The 25,947-nt window shown below is 34.6% G+C and overlaps 2 protein-coding genes across 2 annotated transcripts; both read left to right on the forward strand.

Moving 5' to 3' along the window:
* Nucleotides 1-14,250: 14,250 nt before the first annotated feature.
* On the forward strand, nt 14,251-16,004 carry LOC110111680 (LOB domain-containing protein 20). Its single transcript, XM_020843661.1, has 2 exons — nt 14,251-14,664; nt 15,675-16,004. Exons 1-2 carry the CDS (start codon nt 14,251-14,253, stop codon nt 16,002-16,004), a joined length of 744 nt encoding a protein of 247 aa, XP_020699320.1.
* A 1,222-nt stretch (nt 16,005-17,226) lies between these two features.
* Nucleotides 17,227-25,565, forward strand: LOC110111676 (ubiquitin-conjugating enzyme E2 2). Its single transcript, XM_020843653.2, has 5 exons — nt 17,227-17,484; nt 17,573-17,598; nt 18,336-18,425; nt 18,673-18,761; nt 25,252-25,565. The coding sequence occupies exons 1-5, from the start codon at nt 17,360-17,362 to the stop codon at nt 25,378-25,380; spliced, it is 459 nt and encodes a 152-aa protein (XP_020699312.1). The 5' UTR covers nt 17,227-17,359; the 3' UTR covers nt 25,381-25,565.
* The last annotated feature ends 382 nt before the right edge of the window (nt 25,566-25,947 follow it).

Here is a 25,947-nt window from a genome sequence, read left to right on the forward strand (position 1 = left end):
ATAGTCGAATGGAGCGGCTCGACGAGATGTATCCAACGAGCTCAAGATCCCCAAAATCCAACATCACTAAGACATTCAAATGTCCATCAAACGGTCCATGATCAAGGGATTCAACATCGGTCATCCATCCAACCACTCCCCATTTACCCTTGATCTCTCACATATTTACGAGTCATGCCACTCCAAAAATCTATAAATAGACCCCTTATTTCTATTGAAGAGGGACCCAAATAAGAAGAGAAGAAGATAAGATAATGAAGAATAGAAGGAAGAGAATGAAGAAGCTCCTCCTCGACCACCGTTAGAGTTTCGTCGGACCACCATCGAAGTTTTGCCGGACCACCACCTAAGGACCTCACCTTCTTCAGACCACCACCTGAGGCCCTCGCCTTCGTCGGACCGCCACCTGAGGCCCTCGCCTTCGCCGGACCTCCACTTGAGGCCCTCGCCTTCACCAGACCACCACGTGAGGCCCTCGCCTTCGTCGGACCACCACCTGAGACCCTCGCCTTCGCCGGACTACTACCTGAGGCCCTCGCCTTCGTCGGACCACCACCTAGGGCCTCACCTTTGCCAGAACACCACCTGAGACAACTCTCCTTCGCCGAACCACCGTCTAAGGGCCTGAACTTCGTCATGCCAACACTTGAGGCCCTAAAACTTCGTTAGACCATCAACTGACGCATGAATTCTGTCAAATCACTGTTGGACTACTAACTAATGCCCCAACTTCAAAGTGACGTCGGGTTTAATAATAAACTTCAACCATACGGTTGACATTTGTAATCTGATCGCCCTCAAGGACGAGTCAGCCCATTGTATTCAACTCAAATTCAAGTTAAATCTTTTCAACTGGGCTAGACCCCGTGGTTTTTTCCCTTTTTTAGAGTTTTTCACTTAAAAAATATTGTGTTTTTTGTGTGTGAGCTGGATATCCGTGCAACGCTAAAACGTAAAATTATAACTCTATCGCCGCGTATATTTTAGCTCGCAACAGGAAGTATAGGATTTTGATGTCAAAATGCAATCCGTAATAATGAATGATTTTCTCTAGCTCTTTTACTTTATTTTATATTAACATCTCACATAAATTATTAATTTCTATTGATAAAAGGAGGGTGAATTTTATTGATTTAAATCTAACACAAAATGAAAATGTTATTAATTAAATTTTGTTTAAATCCATATAATATATAACTTGTTAATCTAAAACTTAATTATTCTTTAAAATTCATTATAATTATTAATATTTTAAAATATAATTTTTGAGATAAATTATGTTGATTTTATAGGTCTTTTACAAGTTCTCATGTAGGCATCGATATAAACTTATTTGTAATAATAAAAATATTTTTTTTCACAAACTAAAATACTTGAAAAAAAATAATAGTAAAAGTAATTTTTTAAAAAGCAGATATAAAAACAAAAATAATAACCATAAAAAAATTATGATCACAATTTGAAAAATAAAACAGAAAGAAATCTGCCCAACAGAAACTTCAATTTTATTATTTTAATTTTTTTTAGTTATAAGATTTATTTCAAGATGATACAATACAAAAATTTATTTATTTATTATATAGAAAAATATTGAGTGAGAGAGAATATTTTGATCAAAATTTTAAATTTCATCATTACAACTTTAATTTTTTTTAGTTAATTAAAAATAAATATTAACATATTGATTATTTATATATTATATTTATCATAAAATAAACCTAAAAATATTAAAATCATCATTATTTAATGAAAATTTAAAAAGTAAGCAATGCCTATATATACTTTATAAGAAAAAAAATTAATTATCTACTAATTTATAATATCAAAAGTTTTCATTTTTAACTCATAATTTTTTAACATACAACATAATTTTACTACAAATAAGATAAAATTTAAATCATATTAATTTATTATTATACTTACAATATTTCGTTATTAATTCTTCTATAAAAAAACAAACTCAACTTAAAAAAAAAAATTTAATGTTGGAAAATTAAATTATTTTCTTATCAAATAATAGATTTATGGTGGGGGTCATGTTGGTAGGGCTTGATTCGATATTTTGCTTTTGAAACTCCGTTTTGTGACGGAATAAGCAGAAACAAAATAAATTTTGTAACCACTGAAAAAATGGAGTTTAACGAAAAGGAATTATGGTTAAGCTTTTATTCCAAACAGTTAGAGTAACTAATTTCTACTTATTCAGACGGAGAAGGAAAAAAATAAGCCTAATCAAACGAGGCCTTAGTAAAAAATAAAAAAATTTGTACTAAAACTCCATTTTAGAAAGCAATAAAAAAACCGTCCCAAACGGACCCTTAGTATGGGCAGAATAAAATTTTAGTGTTTTCATGTTTATTATAAGGGTTGGTTGAAAGCTGGATGTAAATGAGAAAACTCTAATAGACTAGAGGTAATGTGAAGGTTTGACCAGCTCTGTTGCTTTACATACAAATGATCTTTTATAGTTATTATAAGAGGATTGGCCTTTGTTGTGGAACGATAAGAATGACATGGGATGACCTCAACCCCTAGTGGTGGTAGGGGATGTCAATGTATTGGTGAGCTAAACTTATTAGAAGTCACATAAAGCCTTATTAGCCAAGTTTTTCTCCTCACTACATAAGAATGGGTTAAAGACTCGAAGTCATCTAAGCATAGAGGTTGGAGGTTAGTTTTGGTTGTCATTTTTAATACTTGATAAGTAGTCAGTAGCCTTTTAGGGTACATAGGATGATGTCTTTGGGGTCTAAGGGGACGAAAACCACACCAGTGGTGTTTTACATAGGATGATAGGCAGAAGCCCGATGATGGGTGGAAATTCGGCGATGGATAGAGGTCCGGTGATCGGCACAAGTTTGACATCGAGTAGAAGTCCGACGAAAGTCAGGCGACGGTGATGGGCGGAAATCCGGTGTCAGATAGAAATTCGGCAACGGGTGGAAGTCCGATGTTAGGTAGAAGCCTGATGAAAGTCCGGCAATGGGCAGAAGTCTAACGTAGGGTAGAAATCTGGCAACTGGCGTAAGTCAGGCATCAGGTAGAAGTCCGACAAAAGTCCAGCGACTGGTACAAGTCCGATGACGAGCGTAAGTCCGACGTCGGGTAGAAGTTTGGGCGAAAGTCCGGAGACGGGCAGAAGTCCAGCGACGGATCGAAGTCCGATATATTTGACGAAATTCCGGTAACGAGTAGAAGTCAAGCGATGGACGGAAGTCCGACAACGGATGGAAGTCCGGCAAAAGTATGCATGGTGACGAGCAGAAGTCCGACAACGAGCAGAAGTCTGGCGTCTAGTTGAAGTCCTACGAAAGTCCGGCAATTGGCAGAAGTCCAACAGCAAGCAGATGTCCGGCGATGGGCGGAAGTAATGCGTTAGGTAGAAGTCCGGCAATTAGTGGAAGTCCATCGTCGGTCGGTAGCCATGAGGTGGTTGAGGAGGAACTTTATGGAAAGAGATATCTATTCCTCTCCTCTATTCTTTCCCTCCTTGCTTCGGGGTCCCTTTCCATGAGGAATGAGGGATCTATTTATAATTTTTGGAGAGTGGCATGATCAGTAAATAGGAGGTTGATCAAAGAGTAGATTGTGAGTGGTTTGGATGGACAGACGATGTTGAAGCCCTTGATCGTAGATAATTTATTGGGCATTTGAATGTCTTAATGACTACATAAATTGGCGATCTTGGGCTCATTGGATTCGTCTCGTCGAGCCGCTCGATTCGACTATAAGCATGTTAAGTTTAGAAAATGTTTGGTAATCCAAATTATGGATTGAACCTTCCAAATGTGATTTGGATCTTTGATTTGGACCCATTTGAGCTAGGATTGGGTTGATTTTGGTGTTGTTAGGTTAATATTTTAAGAGACATTCAGTTTGACTATAAGTTCGTTGAAATCGGAGTTTAGATAGCCTCAAATTTAATTTCTAAAACTTCCAACTTGATTTTCCCTTGAGATTCGTGCCCAATGAAGATATTTTTTTATGATATATCAATTATAACTTTTGATTCATTTATCTGTGAAATACAAATGAAATATAAAATAAATGTTCCCCGCCCTTTAAGAATAAGAGATGAACTTAGTTCTCAAGTCTCCATACTCAATGGTGTCTGTATTTTTTTCTTATCTTGAAAGGGAAGCTACACTTTTTGTTGTGTCTTATTACTTGTTTTAGTACACTTTTGTCAAATGAATAGTTAAGTAATGTCATGGCTGATTTATATAGTAACCATTTGGTGCTCTCTAAATGATTTTTTAAATGTTTATCTTCAAAATATTGTACTCTTTCTATATTATAGCATAATAAAAAATGAATAATTTGCATGAATTGCATTTAAAATGATAATTTCTATATATTTAACATATAAACTTTATAATTTACTTCATCAAATACTTCGTTGAATTATCAAACTCACCAAGCAAGCTCCTCCGAATCTCTCTATCAGTAGGTTCGTTGTTGCCCTGCCAACAAAGACTTCAAGTTTCTATATCGTCACACAGCTCTAATGTAATTTCTTAGCTTATTTGTCACTAGGAGAATAAGAAAAATAGATGTGATAACACAACTCTTTTTGCCCTATTGGTTGAGAGCTAAGGCTTCCAACTAAGAGGTCTAGGGTTCGAGTCCATGTGTATGTATGCGTTGTGTGTGTATGTTTGCTTTAAATGGCCTAAATGTCTCAAAAAAAATAGATGTGAGATGACAAAGAGATCACAAGGATGATCCTGGTGAGTGAAAGGTATCAGAACCACCGACATCATGATGATGTGATGATGGGAATTATAACTGGATATTATTTTATTCTATTTTATTTCAAAATTTATTTTGGTACTAAATTTGTAATATATGTTAATGTTTTGTGTTATGATTGTAAATCACTTAAAAATTCCCTTTCTAAATGTCATTGTTGATATTGGCTGGCCAGAATTAAACAAGAAAAAATGCAAATGTACATTGTCAGCAACAGAAAAAAAAGATAAAGCATAAGTTACAAGTAACTTCATATGGAAAAACTTACATTCATTTTATAAGGAAAAAAGCTTAGTACACAATAATAATGACAATATTTTATGTATTGTTATGATAAGATATGACACTAAAAACAAATGTTAAGCAAAATTTGTCATAATAAGCAAACTCTTATCTCATTAATTAATTTTAGTTATGCTTTAATCATGAAATATCTTCTTAATTTGTTGATGTTATCCTCATGGCTACAATGTTTGATTTATTTTGGCTGGCGATATGACTTATCTATTTTGAGCCTCTGCTCGTACCTATCCTCGCCTGCTCATGAATCGTGGCCTCGCCCCCACGGCCTTGCGCGCGCACTCCCAGCTCGTCCACGTGGTCACTGACTTGCCATCATCCATGCCGGCCACGAGGGTTAGCTGGTCAGGTATGGTCAAACTGAGTCAGGGGCGAGTAGGGTCGGGTCCAATCTAGATTTCTGACCCGTTTGCCTAATTGGTTCGGGCCAATTTCTATTATATTCAAATAATTATTGAGCAATGTTTGAAGCTTATTTCATCCATGATCAAATCTTGTTCGAATAATGTTAGAATCTTAATTTTGAATCTTGTTTGAATCATGATGGAATCATTCTCGAATATTATTCACATGAGGCCCACCTATAGTAGTGGACCTGTAATATTATTCAAGTGGGGCCCTCCGATAGTGGCTGACCTGTAATATTATTCATGTGGGGCCCACCGATAGCAAGTGACATGCTCATGAGTCATCCATGAACAAAAATTACTAGAAATAGATTGCATTCACATTCCAAAAAAAGAAATAGATTGAGTTGTCGGATAAGGATCCCATCGCCATCTCTTACACTGTTAGGCTTCATATAGCATTAATTTGGCTTTTTTCTCACAAATAATAAACTACCAAACAAATATGAAACACGAGAAGAGCAACATGCACGCGCGTATATTAAAATGACTAAAACGTTGACAGGAAAATAGGAAATTAGGGCCAATTTTTAATTGAAATTTTTTAAATTATCATTTTATTATTTTCTTCACTCAATGGTTTCTTTTGAGACGGTCGTAGCTTTTCGTAAAGATGATTTTAAAATTGTTATAGAGAAAATAATTTTTTTGATGAAAAAAAATAGCCAAACAAAAAACTTTTACTGACTGAAAAATAAAAAGTGCAAAAACTATACCAAGCAAAACCAAAATCTTCTTAAGAAAGTTGTCCCAAATGAAATCTTAGACTTTGTTTGTGAGAGCTTTTTTATTGCTTATTAAAACAATTTTTTTTTAGAAGCAGTAAGCTGTCCCAAATGAAACCTAATTAAATCTTATAATATATTATGTTATACCTGCTACGATTATACCTTACTATACCCTAAAATGTATACTCTCTTGTGATATAATTAATATTATTGTACTATAATGTATCAAATTTATATTGTCATAAATGTTGTGATTTCACTCTAAGGCCTCGTTTGGGACGGCTTTTTTATTGCTTTTTAAAACGGAGTTTTAGTACAAATTTTTTTATTTTTGTATTAAAACTCCGTTTTAGAAAGCAATAAAAAAGCCGTCCCAAACGAAGACTAAGGGTTCGTTTGGGACGGCTTTTTTATTGCTTTCTAAAACGGAGTTTTAGTACAAAATTTTTTATTTTTGTACTAAAACTCCGTTTTAGAAAACAATAAAAAAGTCGTCCCAAACGAAGCCTAAGTTATCGTATTCAAATTTATAATTAGTGTGATTGCACTCTAAACACTACAATAAAAAAACACCAGGAGGAAACAAAATCTTCAATTGAATCCTGAAGTTCAGGGTCAAGCTTATTATTATTATTATTATTATTATTATTATTATACGCCGACAAATAATGTTATCTTGAGTGTATAAAACTGAAATATATTAAAAAATTTGTAATTTTCTCATATGGGTCTTCATTAATTATTGTTGAGAGGCTGTTTGAAGAAATAATTAATTATAATTTTGATAAATTGCATGTGGCTCTAATTTTAGCCTATTAAAATAATTTTTTTAATAAAAAAAATGTGCGAGGGGGTGTAAGTGAGCCAAAACGACTCATGAGCCGATTTCAAGCTCGGCTAGCTTGTGAGCCAAACTCGATAAACTAATAAGTCAAGTTTGAGCTGGTCTTGACTCAACCCATAAGTTTGCATGTCAACTCATCTAAAAAATATTAATATAAAATAAACATTAAGTATATTAGTGCTTGTGAATTTATGTAATAAGTTATTAAAAACATTTAAATATTATTGTTATGGGCTAGAATATATGCGGCGATAGAGTTAGAATACTACATCTTAGCGTTGCACGGATATCCAACTCACACATAGAGAACACAAGATTTTTACGTGGAAAGCCCTGTAAAAAGGGAAAAACAACGGGGCCTGACCCAGTTGAAAATGATTCCACAAGAACTTGAATTGGTTACAATTGACTGACTTGCCTCCAAGGGCGATCAGAATATGAGTATCAATTGTACGACAGAATTCCGAGTGTCAAGTGATGGTCTTACAGAACTTCAGGCTTTAGGTGGTGGTCTGACAGAACTCCATGCTTCAGGTGGTGGTCTGGTAGAACTCTGGGCCTGAGGTGGTCGTCTGGCAGAACTCCGGGCATCAGGTGGTCGTCTAGCAGAACTCCGGGTGTCAGGTGATGGCCCGGCGGAGCACAGGGCGTCTGGTGGTCCGACGGTGGTCTGTCAGAACTCAGGCGGTGGTCGAGAAGGCAATGAGGCAAGAACGATCTCCGATCTCTCTCTTGATTCCTTAGGCTTCAGGGTCCCCTCTCCAAGAGTAGAGGCAGCTCTATTTATAGATTTTTGTGAGTGGCATGGACCGTAAATAGGTGGAGGATCATGGGCAAGTTGGAGTGGTTTAGATGAACGGCTTATATTGAATCCATTGATCGTAGACCGTTTGCTAGCTATTTGAAGACATTGATGATGTTGGAATTCTGTGATCTTGAGCTCGTTAGATACGTCTCGTCGAGCCGCTTGATTCGATTATAAGCATGTTATGTTTGAAAACCGTTTGGTAATCCAAAGCATGGTTTGAACCTTCTAAATATGCTTCGGGTCTTTGATTTAGACTCATTTGGGCTATATTGAATCAAATTTGGTGTCGTTGGGTTCGTATTTCTGAGACGTTCAGCTCAACTGTAAGTTTGATGAAATCGGAGTTCGGATGCTCCCAATTTTAATTTTGAAAGTTTCCAACTTTATTTTGTCTCGAGATTCGTGCCCGAACAACATAAATTTTTGACGATGTATCAATTATATCTCAATATCTTATATCAAATTATTCATTATAAATTTTCTTGTAATTTCTGACTCTTTTTATCATTTTATTTTAAAAAATGGTTTAATTATAATAATTTATTGTAATTTTTATATGTTCTTTTTTTAATATATATTTTATTTTTTTCTCTAAATGATTGTCTATAATCTATTGAATAAATTCATATATGATTGTGTCAGTGGCCCATCACTCAAATGATTTGTTGGTGTATGATGACACTGAAAATGACGGTGGATGAAGATTGGGGGAAAACAGTTTAATTATAATTCAACAATGTGGAGCCCACGAAAAATTTTTGCAAGATATAAAAAAATTTTACTTGAAAATTTTTAAAAGGGGGAAATGGTAAAATTGTGACAACTAATATGGTATGTTATGATTGTAGAATAGGTTGTTGGAAAAATTGTGCAGGTGATCATCCTCCGACTTTCATGGTTGAATGACTGTGATTAGATGATGTAGTGAAGTGATAGTGATAGGACAACAATTGTTTTGTGATAACGATCAGCAAATGATGAAAATGCTATAACTATTAGGTAAATAAACTATGATGATCACGTGATGATGGTTGGATAACGACGATTATTGATGTTTATCATCAATATCAATTGGTAGACAATATTTTAAAATCCTTCATATCATTAAGCTTTCGTTAGGTCAATGTCATCTTTCTGTTGAGAATAAAGCTTTATTTATAACTTTCTAAACTAGCATTTTGATAAATATAATTAATCTCTAAAAACGTTTTCTTTGATCATAGACAATTGACTCAGTATTCAAGTCCATTAATGACTTTGAAATTGGCAAATCTTGGGCTTGTTGAATTATTTTCTTCGAGAAGCTTGCTTTGTTTGTGATTATGCAAGATTAGGAAATAATTTGGTCCTTCAATATATGATGAGGGTTTCAACTATGTTTCAAGACTCAAGTACTAGATTTGAGCTCATTTGGAGCTGGATCATATCATTTTTGATATTATTGGACTTGTTTCATTTAGATATTCTAATAGACCATAAGTTTATTGAAATCAGAATACAAAATGCCTAGTAATTTAATTCTAAACGAAACGCAAGGGGGAAAAAAGCCAACTTAATTGGAGGCCCAAAGTAGGTTTTGGACCTAATATAGTCCATTAACTTAGAATTGGCGCCGCTTTGGTAAAAGAGAATTATGGGCTTTAAAATTATTTGACAAATTTTGAGATTAAGACTTCATTTGGTAAAATTTCTCTCCAGGTTTTAAAAATTGGACTGGACAACAAATCAAAAGAAGTAGTGATTCCCAGCTTGATCGGTTGATACCGGTTCGTCAAACCGAATGACATAATAAATAATAATATTATTAAAAATTATAAAATGAATAAAAAAATTTCTTCGAATACGATAATACATTCTAATTGTGCACATAATATGAAGTAAATAAGCAAAATATTATAACAAGATTATAACACTTTACACCAATTGATAAGAAAAAAGATAACACATTCATAATACATATATGAAGCTAATAATGTTTCTTTCATAATTCAATAGTTTTAATAATGTAAAAAAAAGAAAATCAAATATCGAGCTTAGTAGCTTACAGACAAATTTTATGATCACAATTGAACCTGCCAGTACGGTGCGATTTTGAAAACCTTGATTTTTCTCATACTTTCTAAAGCTAGCAAAAAAAATTTAGTTAAGAAATTTTTGTATTAAAAATTATTTAAAAAAACAGTAAAATAGCTTTGTCTCGCACACTTATGTGTAGGACATTGTAGGGTTTTTCGTAATGATTGTTCATATTTGTGGACACCAAATAGAGTTACAATCGAGCTAAGCCAAGCACGCTAAAATTTTGATTTGATTTGATCATACTATAAGTTGTTCATATTATTCTTAAGCTCGAAGTTATGTTTCACACACACACATACATATGGACTAGGCGCAAAGGCAAAAAAGAATCGAAGAAAGGTCAAATCTTAATGAATTGTATAGGTTTTATTTGGAATCACTTTTATTTTATAAAAAATGTGCTTTTTTAAAACTTTTTATTTTGATTTTAAAAAAATCAATTTATTTTTTAAATGGTCAAAATAAGTTTGAGCTTCTTTTTTTTAATTTTTAAAAATAAATATTATCATAAAATTATGGTCACTACCAAAATAATTATTGTTGTTGCCTTGTCGGGGACCACCGCCACCATAATTTCAATAAACTTATTTAATATTCAATAAAATAACATGTTTTTAAGATATAAATATCTTTTATTTTATGTGAAAACATGAAAAAATAAAAATAAAAAAAAACACAGGTTGTTTGGGTCTTTTTTTTTTTTCATTATATTCTAACATAAAATAAAATATATTTTGATATCTAAAAAGCATATTATTTTTATTTTTATTGAATAATCTATTTAAACGATTATAGTGGTGGTTATTATAGCACATAGTATCAATGGCTGATGGTGATAATCATTTTTAGAAAATCTCAAATACTTAGTATCTGGAGTGTTATTAAAATAACATGATTTATTTTTAAAAAAATATTATAAAAATAATTAAAATACACTTGATATATCATCAAAAAAATTATCTTGATTGGGCACTAATCTTGAGGCAAAATTGTGTTGAAAGCTTCCAAAATTAAATATGGGAGCATTCAAACTCTAATTTCAACAAACTTACAGTCGAACTGATCATCTCAAAAAGCCAAACCTAATCACACCAAATTTGACTTAATATGATCCCAAATGAGTCTAAATCAAAGACCTGCACGTATTTAAAAGGTTCAAACTATAAATTAGATGACAAAACGGTTTCCAAACACGACATGCTTATAGTCGAATCAAGCGGCTCGACGAAACAAATCCAACAAGCCTAAGATCGCCAAATTCTAATATCATTAAGACATTCAAATTCCGAGCAAATGGTTCACAATCAAGGGGATCAATATCGGTCATCCATTCAAACCATTCTAAGCATACCTTTGATTTCCCTCATATTTACTGGTCATCTCACTCTCAACGAACTATATATAGATCCCTCATTCCTTATGAAAAATGGGAACCCTGGTTCCTCATGAAAATGGGAGGAAAGCGAGGAAGAGCATGAAGAGAGAGAAACTAGAGTTCTTTTGCCACCTCACTCCTCCTAGCCATTATCGGACCATCGACCACCGCTGAACTATCACCGAACTTTTGTTCGGCCACCAATTGATGTCGGACTTATGTCTGACCACCGACTAATGTTAGAATTCCACCTGACCATAGACAACGGTTGTTTTGCCCGGCCACTGTTGCCCGTCGACTGCTGTTCTTCTGAACTCCATCGCTAGTAATGGTCTTTCTAACCACAATCGCTCGTAGATTACAGACTTTCCGACCTTCATTGCCCGTCGATCGACTATGATCCTTCCGACCACCATCACCCGATTACAGTCTTTTCAACCTCCATCACCCGCTGACTATGATCTTGCCGACTAAACGAACATGTCAATATTGATTTGTTCTAATTCCTGTCATGTAATGCACTCAATATTTGCTACATCAAACTAAGTCATGCCCCCCAAGGAAGGGCCTCATTTGTAATTGACTGCAAACACTAGTTCATTCATTCAAACTAGGCGAGATCCTATGATTTTTTTCCCTTTTTAGAGATATGTGCATAAAAATTCTGATGTCTCTTATGAATGTTACACCCTCTCTTTTATATGAGTGTGTGATGGATCTTCGTATAAAGCTAAGACATTTAATTTTATATTTTTCTATCGCCGTGAATATCCCATGATGCAACAACACTAAACAAATCTATTTTAAAAAATAGTAAATAATAAATAAAGTTGATCACAAATAAACCCAAAATGATTCCTAATTACTTCCAAATAAAATTTAGATGAGTATTTTAAAATAGGTATTTTTACATAACTAACATGCAAAAGCTTCTCCGACAACTGTGGCCTCTTATTCGCTCGAGCAGATAGTGTTACCTTCTTCCCGCGTGAAAGCTCCGCCTTGTCGTGATACTCTTTCTTCTGCCCTCCCATTCCCTTGCCCTTGGGTTATTCGTTATTTCTTCAAAGTGGAAGTGGTTAATTTGTTTGGATTATTTCATCATCATTACCTGTGCTCTATACCATATTCTATACCAACCGATCAATGCTCCCACAAGAACTTCTCTCATTTTGATTCGTTTTGTTCACTTTGGCTAACTCATTTTGATTCACTTTTTCACATTTAAATCATTAATTATATGCACACATAGAAATGGATTCAAGTCATTTTCCATTGTTCTCAAAATTGGTGGATATTGAAATGAGGTTGAGGGTCAAGCTCAAAAATGAAGTATGTGGGTGGAAGTCAGAAAACCTTAAAGCTTCAAAAGAGACGAAATCAATTTGTTGTTGCTAAAAAATTGAGTTGAAGTGTTCTCGATTGGGTTGATAACAGATGGCGCAATAGTTTAGTTTTGATGGTGCAGTAGTTTAGTTTCAGTTTAGTTTTGTTTCGTATGATGGTGCAGTATTTTGGATTGATAGCTATGTGTCTTTGGAATAGGGAAATTTTGAAGTTTTTTTTTTTTTTTTTTTTTTTTTTTTTTTTTTTTTTTAATGCTAGCTCTATGTGTTATCAAATATTTGTAATAACGAATAAAATTCAATTTTATTTTACAAGAATTTCTACCGGCCTATATCCAAATTCTACCATAGAGTTTCGATCAGTTAAACATTTGCACTACTCTTTTCTATTCCTGAAGGGCTTCCAAATTCCTGACAGGCTTCCAACTTCCTGAAGGACTCCCTCATCTTTGGATGGTTTTAGTTTTCCTGTAGGTGAGCCGTGGAGAAGGCGAAGTGTGGTTGGATTGGAGAAGAAGAAGAGCAAACAACAACTAAGACATTCATATTGTGAAAAAAAAAAAAAAAAAATCAAAACCATCCTTCATTCACTAAATGGAAAACACGAAAAGCAAAACATGCAGATCGATCTTCAAACGCGACAGAGAAGATGCGAGGCCAACGGAAGATGCGGCGTGTGCGAAACCTTCCAACACGACCGAGAAGGCAAGGGTTTGGACGACGAGGACACTCTCTCGCGACCGAATGGAAGACGACACGTTATGGAGAAGGCAAGGATTTGGACGGCGATCGAAGACACTCTCTCGCGACCGAAGGGAAGACGACGCACGGATAAGGCTTTTTACACGGGGCTTAAACGACGTGAGAGAATAGATGAAAACAGGAGTTTTACGTGGTATATAAGTAAATATGATAGTTTGGATGTTGGACATGTATTTTTTATAATTTTAGGTATTATATATGTAAAAATCCTTTTAAAATAATGACGGTGCAAGTGCATTAATGTAAAAATAGTATTTAGTATATAAAAATTTCAAAAAATAATACTAACTATGTAATGCATGAATTTTTTCTTGGACATTTAGGCCAATTAAGGTAGAGTCATACACACATCGCATAAACAAGATTTGAATCTAAGACCTCTTAGTTGGTAGCCTATCAGATCAACATAGATACGCTGTGTCTAATACGGATTTTTATTTGGTTCGGTTGAGAGGATGCAAGAAGCATCCTCTCGGAGGACGTAATAATTGTTCGTCTAATACATGATTTTGACAAGACACACTCCACATGTGTGAATGCATGGCAAGACAACCGCTATGAGGGCTTGCTTTCTCTTCTCCCATACGAAACGGGCAACACAAATATTGTGTTTTTGGCTTTTTGCCACTCTAAAACCCCGTATTTTATTTATTTACAACGTAAATTAATTATTTATATTATCAACCACCAATAAAACTTCTGATTCTCACGTGCCGGACATTATAATCCTGATTAAAATACTTTTATATATTATATTTATATTTTAAAAATACTTTGTTTCACACGTGCGGGCGGTCTTAGGTGAGGAGAGGAAGGGTGTCACGTGAGGCGTGCGTGTGGGGTGTCTGCATGGATCGGCTCTCTTTTAACCCAAACGAGCTCTGCGACCGCTCTCGTTGGATCGATTACACCATGCTCCCCAGCGCCAACAAGCAGAAGGCGAAGCCGGCACGGGCGAGGGCGACGGCGGCGGGAAATTCATCGTCATCAGTGAAGGCGCCGTGCGGAGCTTGCAAGTTTCTCCGGCGAAAGTGCGTTAGTGGGTGTGTTTTTGCGGCGCACTTTGGGAGCGAGCAGGGAGCGCCGGCGAGGTTTTCGGCGGTGCATAAGGTATTTGGCGCCAGCAATGTCTCTAAGCTTTTGAAACTGGTGCCGCCGGCCCACCGCCACGACGCCGTCGTCACTGTCTGCTACGAGGCGCAGGCTCGGATATGCGATCCTGTACTCGGTTGCGTCGCCACCATACTCGCCCTCCACCACCAGGTCTCTCTCTCTCTCTCTCATCATTCATAATAAGAAATTCTCGATATCACAATTCTTGAATTCTAAAAATAAATAGTTAATCATCTTAATAAGATTTAATAGTTCTTACGCAAAGAATTTTTAAAATTTGTAATCTTCTCAAAACTTACCACATTTGAATTTACAGAATTCACCAAATCTTGCTTCAACTCTTACTTGTTTTCAATAGCCTAAAATACTTGCTTTTGTTTTCTAAGGGTAGCTCCCACTATAAAAAAAAGGCCTTCGCAGGAACAAATTTTTATTTATCCTGGCAGTTATAATCGTCACAATTTTCTTTGCAGCGATTTAAAAATAGCTATATCCTTGCTGTAATTGCAATACGTTGCAACGACATTCCACAACGGTTTAAGTACCAACGTGATAGATTTTATATCGCCCCTAACAACAACTGCGAAAAAATATAGATTTTTTAGCCCAATACGATCCAATGTCATTCAGCTGTTTGTAGCTCCTGTGAGCATTCACCCAAACGTCAAATGAAAACATATTTTTGTTTTTTATCTTGCATATAAATAATGCGAATCTAATATTGACGTTACACTAGTAATAGAAAACAGCTATTTTTGTTAAAAAATGGTGGTTAGGAATAAAGTTGAGAAAGAAGATCCGTAGAGTTTTTTTTTTTGGTATTAGCAACAAAGTTTGTTTGATATGACTGTTACTAAAATTTTAAGTAAAAAATAAATTATTCAGTTGGAGTCTTGGAGATGTCCTAACTGAATCAATAAATAATCAATCCATACACCAAGCATGACCAAAAATCTATCAACTTCACAAATCTCACACATTTGTTCACATAATCCAGCCCTGCTATAAACAAAGAGAAAATATCAGAACTTCAACAAGTAAACAACAAAAATTCTCCTTTCAGTTCCTTCTTATTTAATTTGTTTCAGTACAATTAAACAAACTGTTCAAATTTCATTTCACCTTCTTATAAATTTATATATTTCTTTCTGTCATGCAAGGTTTTACAACTTCAATCTGAGCTCTCTATCGTTCAGTCGCAGCTGATAAACAGCCGGCTGGCGGCCGCCGAAGCCTTTCATCACTCGCAAACACAGCAGCAACTGATGACAGTTCAACCAGCTTACTCTAACTCTTCAGTTTCCAATAACTTAAACTTTAGTAACTTCCCTTCTTCAGGCTTAGACTTCTGTGATTCTCAGAGTCTCGAGCTGTTGCAGCTTTCACAGACAATCGACGAGGATGATGGAGAAGAGGTGGAAGACAGCACTGATAAGCATCCAGAAGCTTTCAGCGATGGGATCTTTCAGCCCAAAGAACAATCGCATTAATGGGATCTTCTTGTTAGAATTTATCAAAACAATAGGGGAATGATAAATTATGGAAACAAAAAAAAGACGTAAGTTAAGGCTTAGTTTGGGTCTTTGGGACGGCTGATGTTGATCCTCTTAATCATGAACTGTATATAGGAAATTTGAATGTCTTCATGATATCATGAGATCTGACAATCCGGCCTTGTTGGGTTCATCTCGTCGAGCCGCTCGATTCAACTATAATCATGTCATGTTTGGAAACCGTTTGGTCATCCAATTAAGTATGATTTGAACCTTCCAACTGTGCTTCCAATCTTTGATTTGGACTCAGTTGAGCTTAGATTGTGTTTAATTTGATGTCGTTAGGTTTGTATTTATATATGAAACTTTTAGTTTGACTCTAAGTTCGCTAAAATCGGAGTTCAAATGATCTCAGATTTAATTTATGAAGTTTTCAAATTGATTTTGCCTCGAGATTTGTGCCCGATCAAAATAATTTTTTTTATGATATATCAGATTAATAATTAAATTCATATTATTATCATTATATTATTAATAGAATATCAGAATATGAGCTTATCATATGAATATATGATTCATATGTTTACAAGGAATTTGAATGTATTAATGATATCAGAATCTGAAAATTTTGGCTCGTTGGATGCATCTCGTTGAACCGCTTGATTCAACTATAATCATGTCATGTTTCGAAACCGTTTAGTCATTCAAAGTATGATTTGAACCTTCTAAATGTGCTTCCAATCTTTTATTTTGACTCATTTGTGCTTGAATTGAGTCAGATTTTATGTCGTTGGGTTCTTTCAATTTGATTGTACATTTGCTAAAACCAGAATTCAAATGGTCCCAGATTTAATTTATGAAGTTTTCAAATTGATTTGCCTCGAGATTTGTGCCCCATCAAAATACTCTTTTCGATGATATATCATATATAATAATTAAATTCATATTATTATTATTAATAGAATATGAGCTTATCATATGAATATATGATGATTTACAAAATAAATAGTTGGCTAAGAATTATATTATATATATTAAAAGCGTTTAAAATATTGTTTACCAACATGCATTTAATCAAAATATCATTAAAATTAGGAATATAACAAATTTTATTATTTTGAAACGATTAATAATCAAACGTTAAAATAAAACAAGCTAATTATTATTTTTTTACTACTTAGTATTTAAGTGTGAATAAGTTGAGGACGTACCCCTCTCCTCTCTCTCTCTCTCTCTCTCTCTCTCTCTCTCTCTCTCTCAGCGGCTACAACTTTCCCTCTTTCCTCGCGGGTCGGGGGAGATCCAAGAAAGCTCCAATCTTTCCGACTCCCGCGCCGAGGAAGGGGGAAAAGATGTCGACGCCGGCGAGGAAGCGGCTGATGAGGGATTTCAAGAGGCTTCAGCAAGATCCGCCGGCGGGGATCAGCGGTGCTCCCCTTGACAACAATATCATGTTCTGGAACGCTGTGATCTTTGGGTAGGTCTCTGGCTTCGTCTCGTCTCTATCTTCTTTCTATATCTGGTTTTTAAAATCTATTATTTCTGTTTCTGGATTCTATTTGCAGGCCTGATGATACCCCATGGGATGGAGGTTAGTGATCAATGAATTCCTTCTGTCCCACTGTAGCCCTTTTCTTTTGGTCACATACAAAGCCCCTCCATACTGTTTCTGATGCAGAAAATTGAAATTTTTATGTCCGATAACTTGTTGATTTGGAGCTTGATATCCTAAGATTTGATTTAGACAAATGATGATTTGTTGTTTATTGTTACAATTGCTGGAGGTTGTGACTTCTTCAATTCTGTGAGTAATTACAGGTTTGGAGCAAACGAGTTTAATGGATGTTTGAGTTATTATCTTCATAACAATAGCTTCTGGAGTATCGATGCCTTGATTATAATCTGCTTATTCTGAAAGATTTGTAGGCTACTTTGTTTTGGAGTCTTCTTTCTGTTCGTGGATTGGATCAGAAGCTTCTTTTTATCTATCGTTGTTTATGTTAGTTGAAGTGAGTTAGAGAATCTATGAGGTCAATTAAGTAGTTGATGTGACAAAGGTTTTTGATGGCCTTATCTTACTAAACATCTAACCTATGTCTTCTTCCTTGGCCATTAATATGGATTTAAGCTCTGTGTTAGAAATGGTGATTCAGTTAGGAAATTGTAATCAGTTGAGTATGAATCTGGCACTTAATCCAGATTCAGCTTATTAGAGCTGTTAACAATGATGAATGATTGTGGAGACTACAAAAATTTCAGTGCAAGGGTTTTTTTCCTGCTTCCTTTTGTTGTTTGGTTTGATGTTACAGGCAAACTTTTTTGTATCAGGCACGTTTAAGCTTACGCTACAGTTCGCAGAGGATTATCCAAACAAACCTCCAACTGTCCGTTTCGTTTCGAGGATGTTTCATCCAAACAGTAAGTGGTGGTTTGAAGTTTCAAATATAAGCTATGTATTTTTCAACTTGATTGCTTTTTACATTCTCTTGTTGAATTATAATCATAATAATCGATAAGTTGCTATTGAAAGGCAAAATTATGATGTTAAGGTAATTCAGTGAGTTCTTATTCAATATTGGTTTCTTATGTATGCAATGCATCAACAGAGTATTTATTTTAAGATTACTTATTCAAGCTGACAGAATTTGGGGTGGCTATATAATAGTATATGCAGATGGGAGCATTTGCTTAGACATCTTACAAAATCAGTGGAGTCCAATTTATGATGTTGCAGCTATATTGACTTCTATTCAGGTATGCTTTTTATCATTCATTTATAGCTCTAGAAAGAGTGAAATAATTTGTGTTATCGTTTTGTCTAAAAAAAACTTTAAACTGTATCATACTGAAAGCCATTAAGTTGGTATCATACCTAACTAATGTGTGTAACATAATTGCATGAATGGAGTAGCTGATGTTGAAAACTTTGAATCAAACTATTGATGTTTATCTCTACATTGTTGGATGATATTAATGCTAGGAAAGGAGTGATGTAGATCCTTGATACAACCTTAATAACAACATCAAGCCTTTATCCCACTATGTAGGGTCAATAATATGAATCGTTTTTCTCCATTGTGTCATATTAAGAGTAGGGCTGCAAACAAACCGAGCTAGGCCGAGTAGGTGTTTGTTCATGTTTAAACTTGTTTATTATCAGCTTGTTTAAGTTTGATTCAAGCTCAATTCGAGCTTTTTTGTTTGTGTTCAAACTCGGTTTATTTTTTATCTACCAAAAGAAATCTTTCATGAACATATTTAATAAGTATTTTTGAGCAACCAAACTAGCATATTCACGAATAAACTAGTTTAGAAAATAATTTTATTATAAAGAAGCTAGTTTATAAAAACTTTAAACAAAAAATTACTAAACATGAACAAATACTTCTAGTTTATGAACAAAATCATTCTATTGAAAGAGAGAAATATAAAAAATGAAATTATTTTATTATTAAATAAAAATCATTTATTATAATAAAATAAGAAGTTATAAAAAAATAGACCAAATAAAGATTTATAGCAAGACTAAATTGATTCTTAACGAGCTCATTCATAAATTATTTATGAAATATTAATCGAGTTTCTGATAGAGCTTGTTCACGGGCTTTAGTTGATATTGTTCATGAATATAAACAAGTCTAACACATATTTGTTCAAGACTATTTATTTAACTGTTGAGTATTTGATGTAACCTACGTTCTATAGCCAAGTAACAGAACACAAGGAATAGAACAAGACACTTCCTTTCAATAAAACATAAATCATCAACAATTGAAGTAAACCTAATAGTAAACATATATAAGTAAATGATTAGGAAACCTTGAAAGAAACAAACTAAAACATAAAATAAGACCCTTAGAACATCCTAGAAAGGTCACCTCACATACAAATCTGAAAATTAGAGAATGGTGCTCAAAGGAAAAATCAAACCAGTGGTTGCCACAGAATTTTGATCCAGCTCAAGTTGTAACTCCTCCGGCAAATACCAACAAACGGGCTCAACAACACCTTATACTCACAATATTTTAGAGAAGACAAATACAAGTGGAAGGGTAACCGTGGAGAGAAGAAATAGATGGAAGATTGAGAAATAGAAATAGGTGTAGGAAGAAGATAAATCTCAAGCTAGAAAGAAAACCCTCAGGTTTGGATTAGATCTCAGCCAAAAACAACCCCTTTATAATATATATATATATGAGAAAAAGTCCAAATATCTGCATAAATGTGTCACCCTTAATCAATAGAAGCCACCTTGAGAAGATAAAACACAAGACTTTGGAAATAGTAAAGAGGGAAGGGGAATGACCAACAGCAGGAAACCAACGCCCAGGGAAAATTTGCATGGGAAACCAACTGTAGAAATTCCCAGAAAAGGGAAAATCGAAATCTACATTGAAATAAGCCAACATTGAATTTGAATTCAGCATGGGGAACAACCAACCAACATGGGAAGACATGGGCCAATCCTATTAAGGAAAAAATAGCCCAATATTAAATGCCCACTTAGCCATCAAGGAGGTAATTAAACAAATTCAACATGAGTGGAAAGCCAAAGGAGAGAAAATATCAAAGAGCACGAAAATCAAGTATGATCATGGGTTGATTTTCATCATAGGGCACATAAAAAAACGTAGTCCAAAATTACATAACATCCAAAACATAATAAATAAATTACAAAATATAAAATGATAATCCTTGATTGCATCAATATTTTTAAAATTATTCAAACTTATTTGATTATTTAAATAAATGATTATGTACAAACTGTTGGCGGGTCGAGCCACGAGTAGTTTGTTTAACGCTAGGTTCATTTGGAGCCCTATTTAAGAGTCAAATTATCTAATAAAAAAACGTCGTTTAAAAATAATAATAAAAATGTCATTTCTAATACTTTTTAACCAAGCCTTTTTTATGTCTATCTCTACCTTTCTTAACATAGGCCAAATCTAATACATCAACTCTCCTAATCGAGTCATAAAAAATCCTACTTTTTATATGAACAAACCATCTAATGCGATTCTCTCTAATATTATATACTACTAGAGCTACTCTAACCTTTTCATCAATGTAATCATTTCACATTCTATAAAGCCACTCATCCACCTGAGTATCATCATCTATGCAACACTTAGCTTAATTTTATGCTTTTCTTTTAATGGCCAACATTATGCGCCATAGAGCATTATAGGTATCACCACCATCTTATAAAATTTTATCTTAAGTTTGACGAGCACTTCTCTATCACACATGAGGTTCGTTGCTTTCCACCACTTCAACCATCCAACTTGAATTATGCTAACAATAATTGCATCTATTTCACTATCTTTTTGAACGATAGGCTTGAGATGTGTAAAATATATATATTTTTTAATGACTTGATCATCTAATGTCACAATCCCATTACTTGATCTATTACTACTAAAATATACTCCATATATTCGATTTTAAATCTATTCAAGCAAAAACCTTTAGATCACTCTAAGGTTGACATCCATAATTCAAGTTTTTCATCAAATCCCTCTTTGATCTTATCAACAAGAAGATATCATCAGTAAAAAGCATGCACCTCCAATTGAAGATGTTGGATCTTCACGTCAAAGGACAATATCAATTTAAGATCCAATTGTATCTTGTATTCCTCTTTATAGTTCTATCAATAAAAATTGTTTTGGGGTGTTCTTCCCAAATTTTTGTGTTTCATCCGCCAATTTTTGTGAAAAGTGCATTCACTTCCCATCAAATTGATATCAAAGCACTTTTTTGGGACGTATGGCGGCAATGAAAGTTGATGCCTTGGAAAAGCGTCTTAAAGAAAATGTCGGCTAACTCAAATTGGTGTTTAAGGACAGAATGTCATCAATTGAGGAAAAGTTTTCCAACCTAGAAGGAATGATAAAGAAGCTGTTGGATCTTCACGTCAAAGGACAATATCAATATCAATGACATTCAATTCCTGTCAAACAGAATTGTCAACAAAGCATGAACAAATTTGCTAGAGTAGCTAAATCTGATGCAAAGTTTTGTTTAATAAATCTTGCTTATACCGGGCAAGATTCCGAAGCCTATGAAGTTTCTCAATCTCAAGTGAGCAAGAATTCAATTACCTCACCTATGGAGAATCTGGTTCCTCCCAGCTCAACATTACTGGTTGCATTAAAAGATGATATGAAGTTGATTTTGGAGCCACTTCCAAAAAGGGGAAATGGTGAAGGAGTGATTTTTAGGGGAGCTGTAGAGTTTGGAAGACGAAGAAGATGGAAACATCATACATGGTTCAACCACTCCTACATTAGTATCGAGAGATGTTTCAACCATTTCAGGGGTTGCCTCCTCCTCGGGAACACGAGCATGCTATCATTTTGAAGGAAGTAGTCTCAACTATCAATATTTGTCCATATCATTATGCTCAAATCTAGAAGGATGAAATTGAGAGATTGATAAGGGAGATGCTGGAGGTAGGGATCATTCGACTCAGTGCGAGTCCATTTTTTAGTCTAGTGGTATTAGTCAAGTGCCTCAGCAGCAATTTCCTTCGTTCCACCTTGAGCACAAGATGACTCTTTGAGAGGGGAGTATTGATGGACTGGCCGATTTGATTGGGAGGGAATTAGGAAGTTTTCTAATAAAGAGGTAGATGCTTAGGAAGGTTCTTAATTAAAGGGGAATTGCTTAGAAAATTTTTAATTACAATTGAGAAAGATTTCTTTAGGGCAGGAGATCTAATTTAAATTTAAAATCTAAGAGAGAATTATTTAGAGAAAAGGAGGAACTAAAGGGGGGGGGGGTTGTTTAGGGAAGTTTTAATTACAATTGGGAGGGAATTAATTAGGTAAAAAAAATCTAATTTGAATTCAAATATGAAAGAGAATTATTTAGGGAAAAGGGGTTGCTTTTGTGTGTGTGTGTGGGTGAGGGGGGATTTTTCATAGGTTTTTTAGGTTCTAGTCGGTGGCTAGGGATTTGGGAGAGTGGATCTTCTCCTCCAATTGAAGATCTAATTGTATCTTGTACTTCTCTTTATAGATATTTTAATAAAAATTGTTTTGGAGGTGTTCTTCCCAATTTTTCGTGTTTCATCCGTTGATTTTTGTGAAAAAATGCATCAACTTCCTATTAAAATACTTGAAAAATCTTGGAGCTCCACCTAAGAACTTCCATCGAACCATCGCTCGACAGCCGTCATCGAACTGCTGTCTAACTACCACCGTCAGACCATAGTCTGATTGTCGCCTTCGAACCAATGCTACACGACAGTCGTCGCCAAACCACCATTGTCAAATCACCTCCGCTCGATTGTTGTCTTCAAATTTTCAGCATCATTGGATCACCACTGTTAGATTGTTACCACTTGAACACTGTCTCCGGATCATCACTGCCCGACCAGTACCATCATTGGACCGCCATCACCCAGTAAGTGTTTTCTAGCTAAGACCAGTCGATCAATACTGTCAGACTATTGTCACTCAGCCACAACCGTCCCAACACCTTTCTGATAGGAAGTACTTGAGTTCGCAAGTAATCATATCGGATCTACTTGAGTTCGCAAGCAACCCTAATACAAATTTGATCAAAACAATGATAATAACCAAGATCGGGAAGAAACGGACAAGAAAACCAAAGAGAACTTCATTGAAAATTCAAAGCAAAGAAACATAAGCAAAGATACAAGTGATCCTCTATTCGAGAGGAGGATCGTTCTCTCCAAATCTCTAGATGCTAGGTCTAAAGCCCAAAACCCCAAGAGACTCGAAGAAGACACAAATCTAAGCATGCCCTAACCCATTCCTCCTCATCCCTATTTATATCCTTCATCCTAGCCCTAAACAGCCCCCCTCTTACTAAAAATATATTATTTTTATTAAATCAAATAAGCTTGCACCTCCTTCCCAAAATACAATTGAATCAAATAAGCAACTAGGCACCTCCTTCCCAAAATACAATTGAATCAAATAGGCAATTAGGCACCTACTTCCCAAAATACAATTTGTTTAATTAAATCAAATATGTGTGGGCCCCAATTCTAGGCGGCAAACCAAGGGAGGCGGTTTACACCGCCTTTTGTAAACATGTGCCGGCCCAGGTGGGGCCGGCTGGGTCGGTTCGGGAGGAATCAACCCTCCCCTAGTCGGTGTGGCTTGCACCGACCTTTCGCTTTCATCTTATACCGACTTTACTATATCTTCTACCAGCTCCCCATATTCCTATAATCTTGTCATCTTCAAATTAAGGTCGAACAAATTCATGTAATTAATGCTCACATAATGAAATCATTTCAGTTGGACCAAACTTTTGTGTTTTTTTTTTTTTTGGATTTTCTATGTGAACTTGGCATCTATATGCATTTTTTATTTATCAATTTGTGTGATGGATCTTCGTGCAAAACTATGAAATAAAACTCTATCAATTTTAGTGCAAGAAATTTTCTAATATACAACAATCTTATGTTCAAATTTATGTTTTCTCTATTTTCTAATCTTTTCTAATCTTTATTCGGTCAAACATTGCTAAGAAACACAACACTAAGAATTCAAAATGACACAAAATACCAGCAAGACAAGTTTTTTAACTTGGGTATTTCTGTTGAATTAGGCAATTAATTTTTAATTATTATTTTTTAATATTTACTTTATGGAATGAATGAAAAAATAATGATACAAAAAGCTAAACCCAGCAAGTTGGGATAACGCCAATGATGATGATATATGCTTCTGTGGTCCTCTTAAATGATTGTTTGCTCAATCGTAGTTTATTATCAGATGCAGTCCTTATTTATATGCTTATGGTGAAAATTGTTCACAGAAAAGCCTCACATTTGCAGGTATGATTTGTTTGACTGTTGAATTTTCTTCTCTGTGTCGTTTTGTTCAATTTTAACCGAAACAAACTTGTTCCATTTCATTTAAGGCTGAAAACTAAGCAAAACCATCCATTCATGGCTATACCTGCTGTTGCTTGCTCGCAGATCTAGAATCTATTTACTGTTGTAGAAAATATGTGCGTTTACACATCCATTATGTTCAACAAGTTCTAGCAGAATCAGTTCCAGCTGTTTTAATTATTGAGAGAATATAATAGCTTGGCATTGTCAGACATATTGTTTGTTTCCTACTATCAATCTGTCAGTGAAACTGACTTTGTCTTCACATAAGCTTAACCAAACATCTACTATTTACATTCTACCTAACTTTTGGATCTCTGAAACTTTTTTTCAATGGCTGACAGCAGAACTTGTTTTGTTTTACAGTCTCTTCTCTGTGACCCAAATCCGAACTCTCCGGCGAACTCGGAGGCAGCTCGCATGTTCAGCGAGAACAAGCGGGAGTACAATAGGAGAGTTCGGAGCGTCGTGGAGCAAAGCTGGACTGCAGATTGAAGAAGACAACTGCTTCAGTCACAGCCTTATGCTCTTGTTAGTATCATACAGTGTTCTTGCTGGTCTTCTGTTGAATTTGTCCTTTAATTATCTTGTGATGACTATCTTTGTCTGATCTTCTATTGTGTGAATCTGTGAACTCTAAGCTTATATAAAGAATCATGGTCTGTCTCATTTAGAAGCAATTTTACTTGGCTGAATGGACCATGACTTCCCTAAATAATTCTGTATATGAAAATGAAAGGTCAAAGCTCCTAACCAACGGTCTAACATGAGCTGCATATATTTTAAATAATTAGAATAAGTTTTAATATAATTTTAATTCAATATTGACTTATTCATTCATTTATATTTATGAATTTATTTAGTTGTATTTTTAGCAAATAACTAATTGATAGTCAGAATATTCATTTAATGATTACCTTTTTTTTTAAATGAGTATCATTTTTTATATCATATACATATTTAAAATTATTATATTATTGGAGGTATATGTAGAGTTAAAATATTAAATAAGATAAATTTATTTATATTTTATAATATATGGCTCTTTAAATAATTAAAATC

The sequence above is a fragment of the Dendrobium catenatum genome, unplaced genomic scaffold, assembly GCF_001605985.2.
Source record: "Dendrobium catenatum unplaced genomic scaffold, ASM160598v2 fragScaff_scaffold_1446, whole genome shotgun sequence".
Classification (NCBI taxonomy): domain Eukaryota; kingdom Viridiplantae; phylum Streptophyta; class Magnoliopsida; order Asparagales; family Orchidaceae; genus Dendrobium; species Dendrobium catenatum.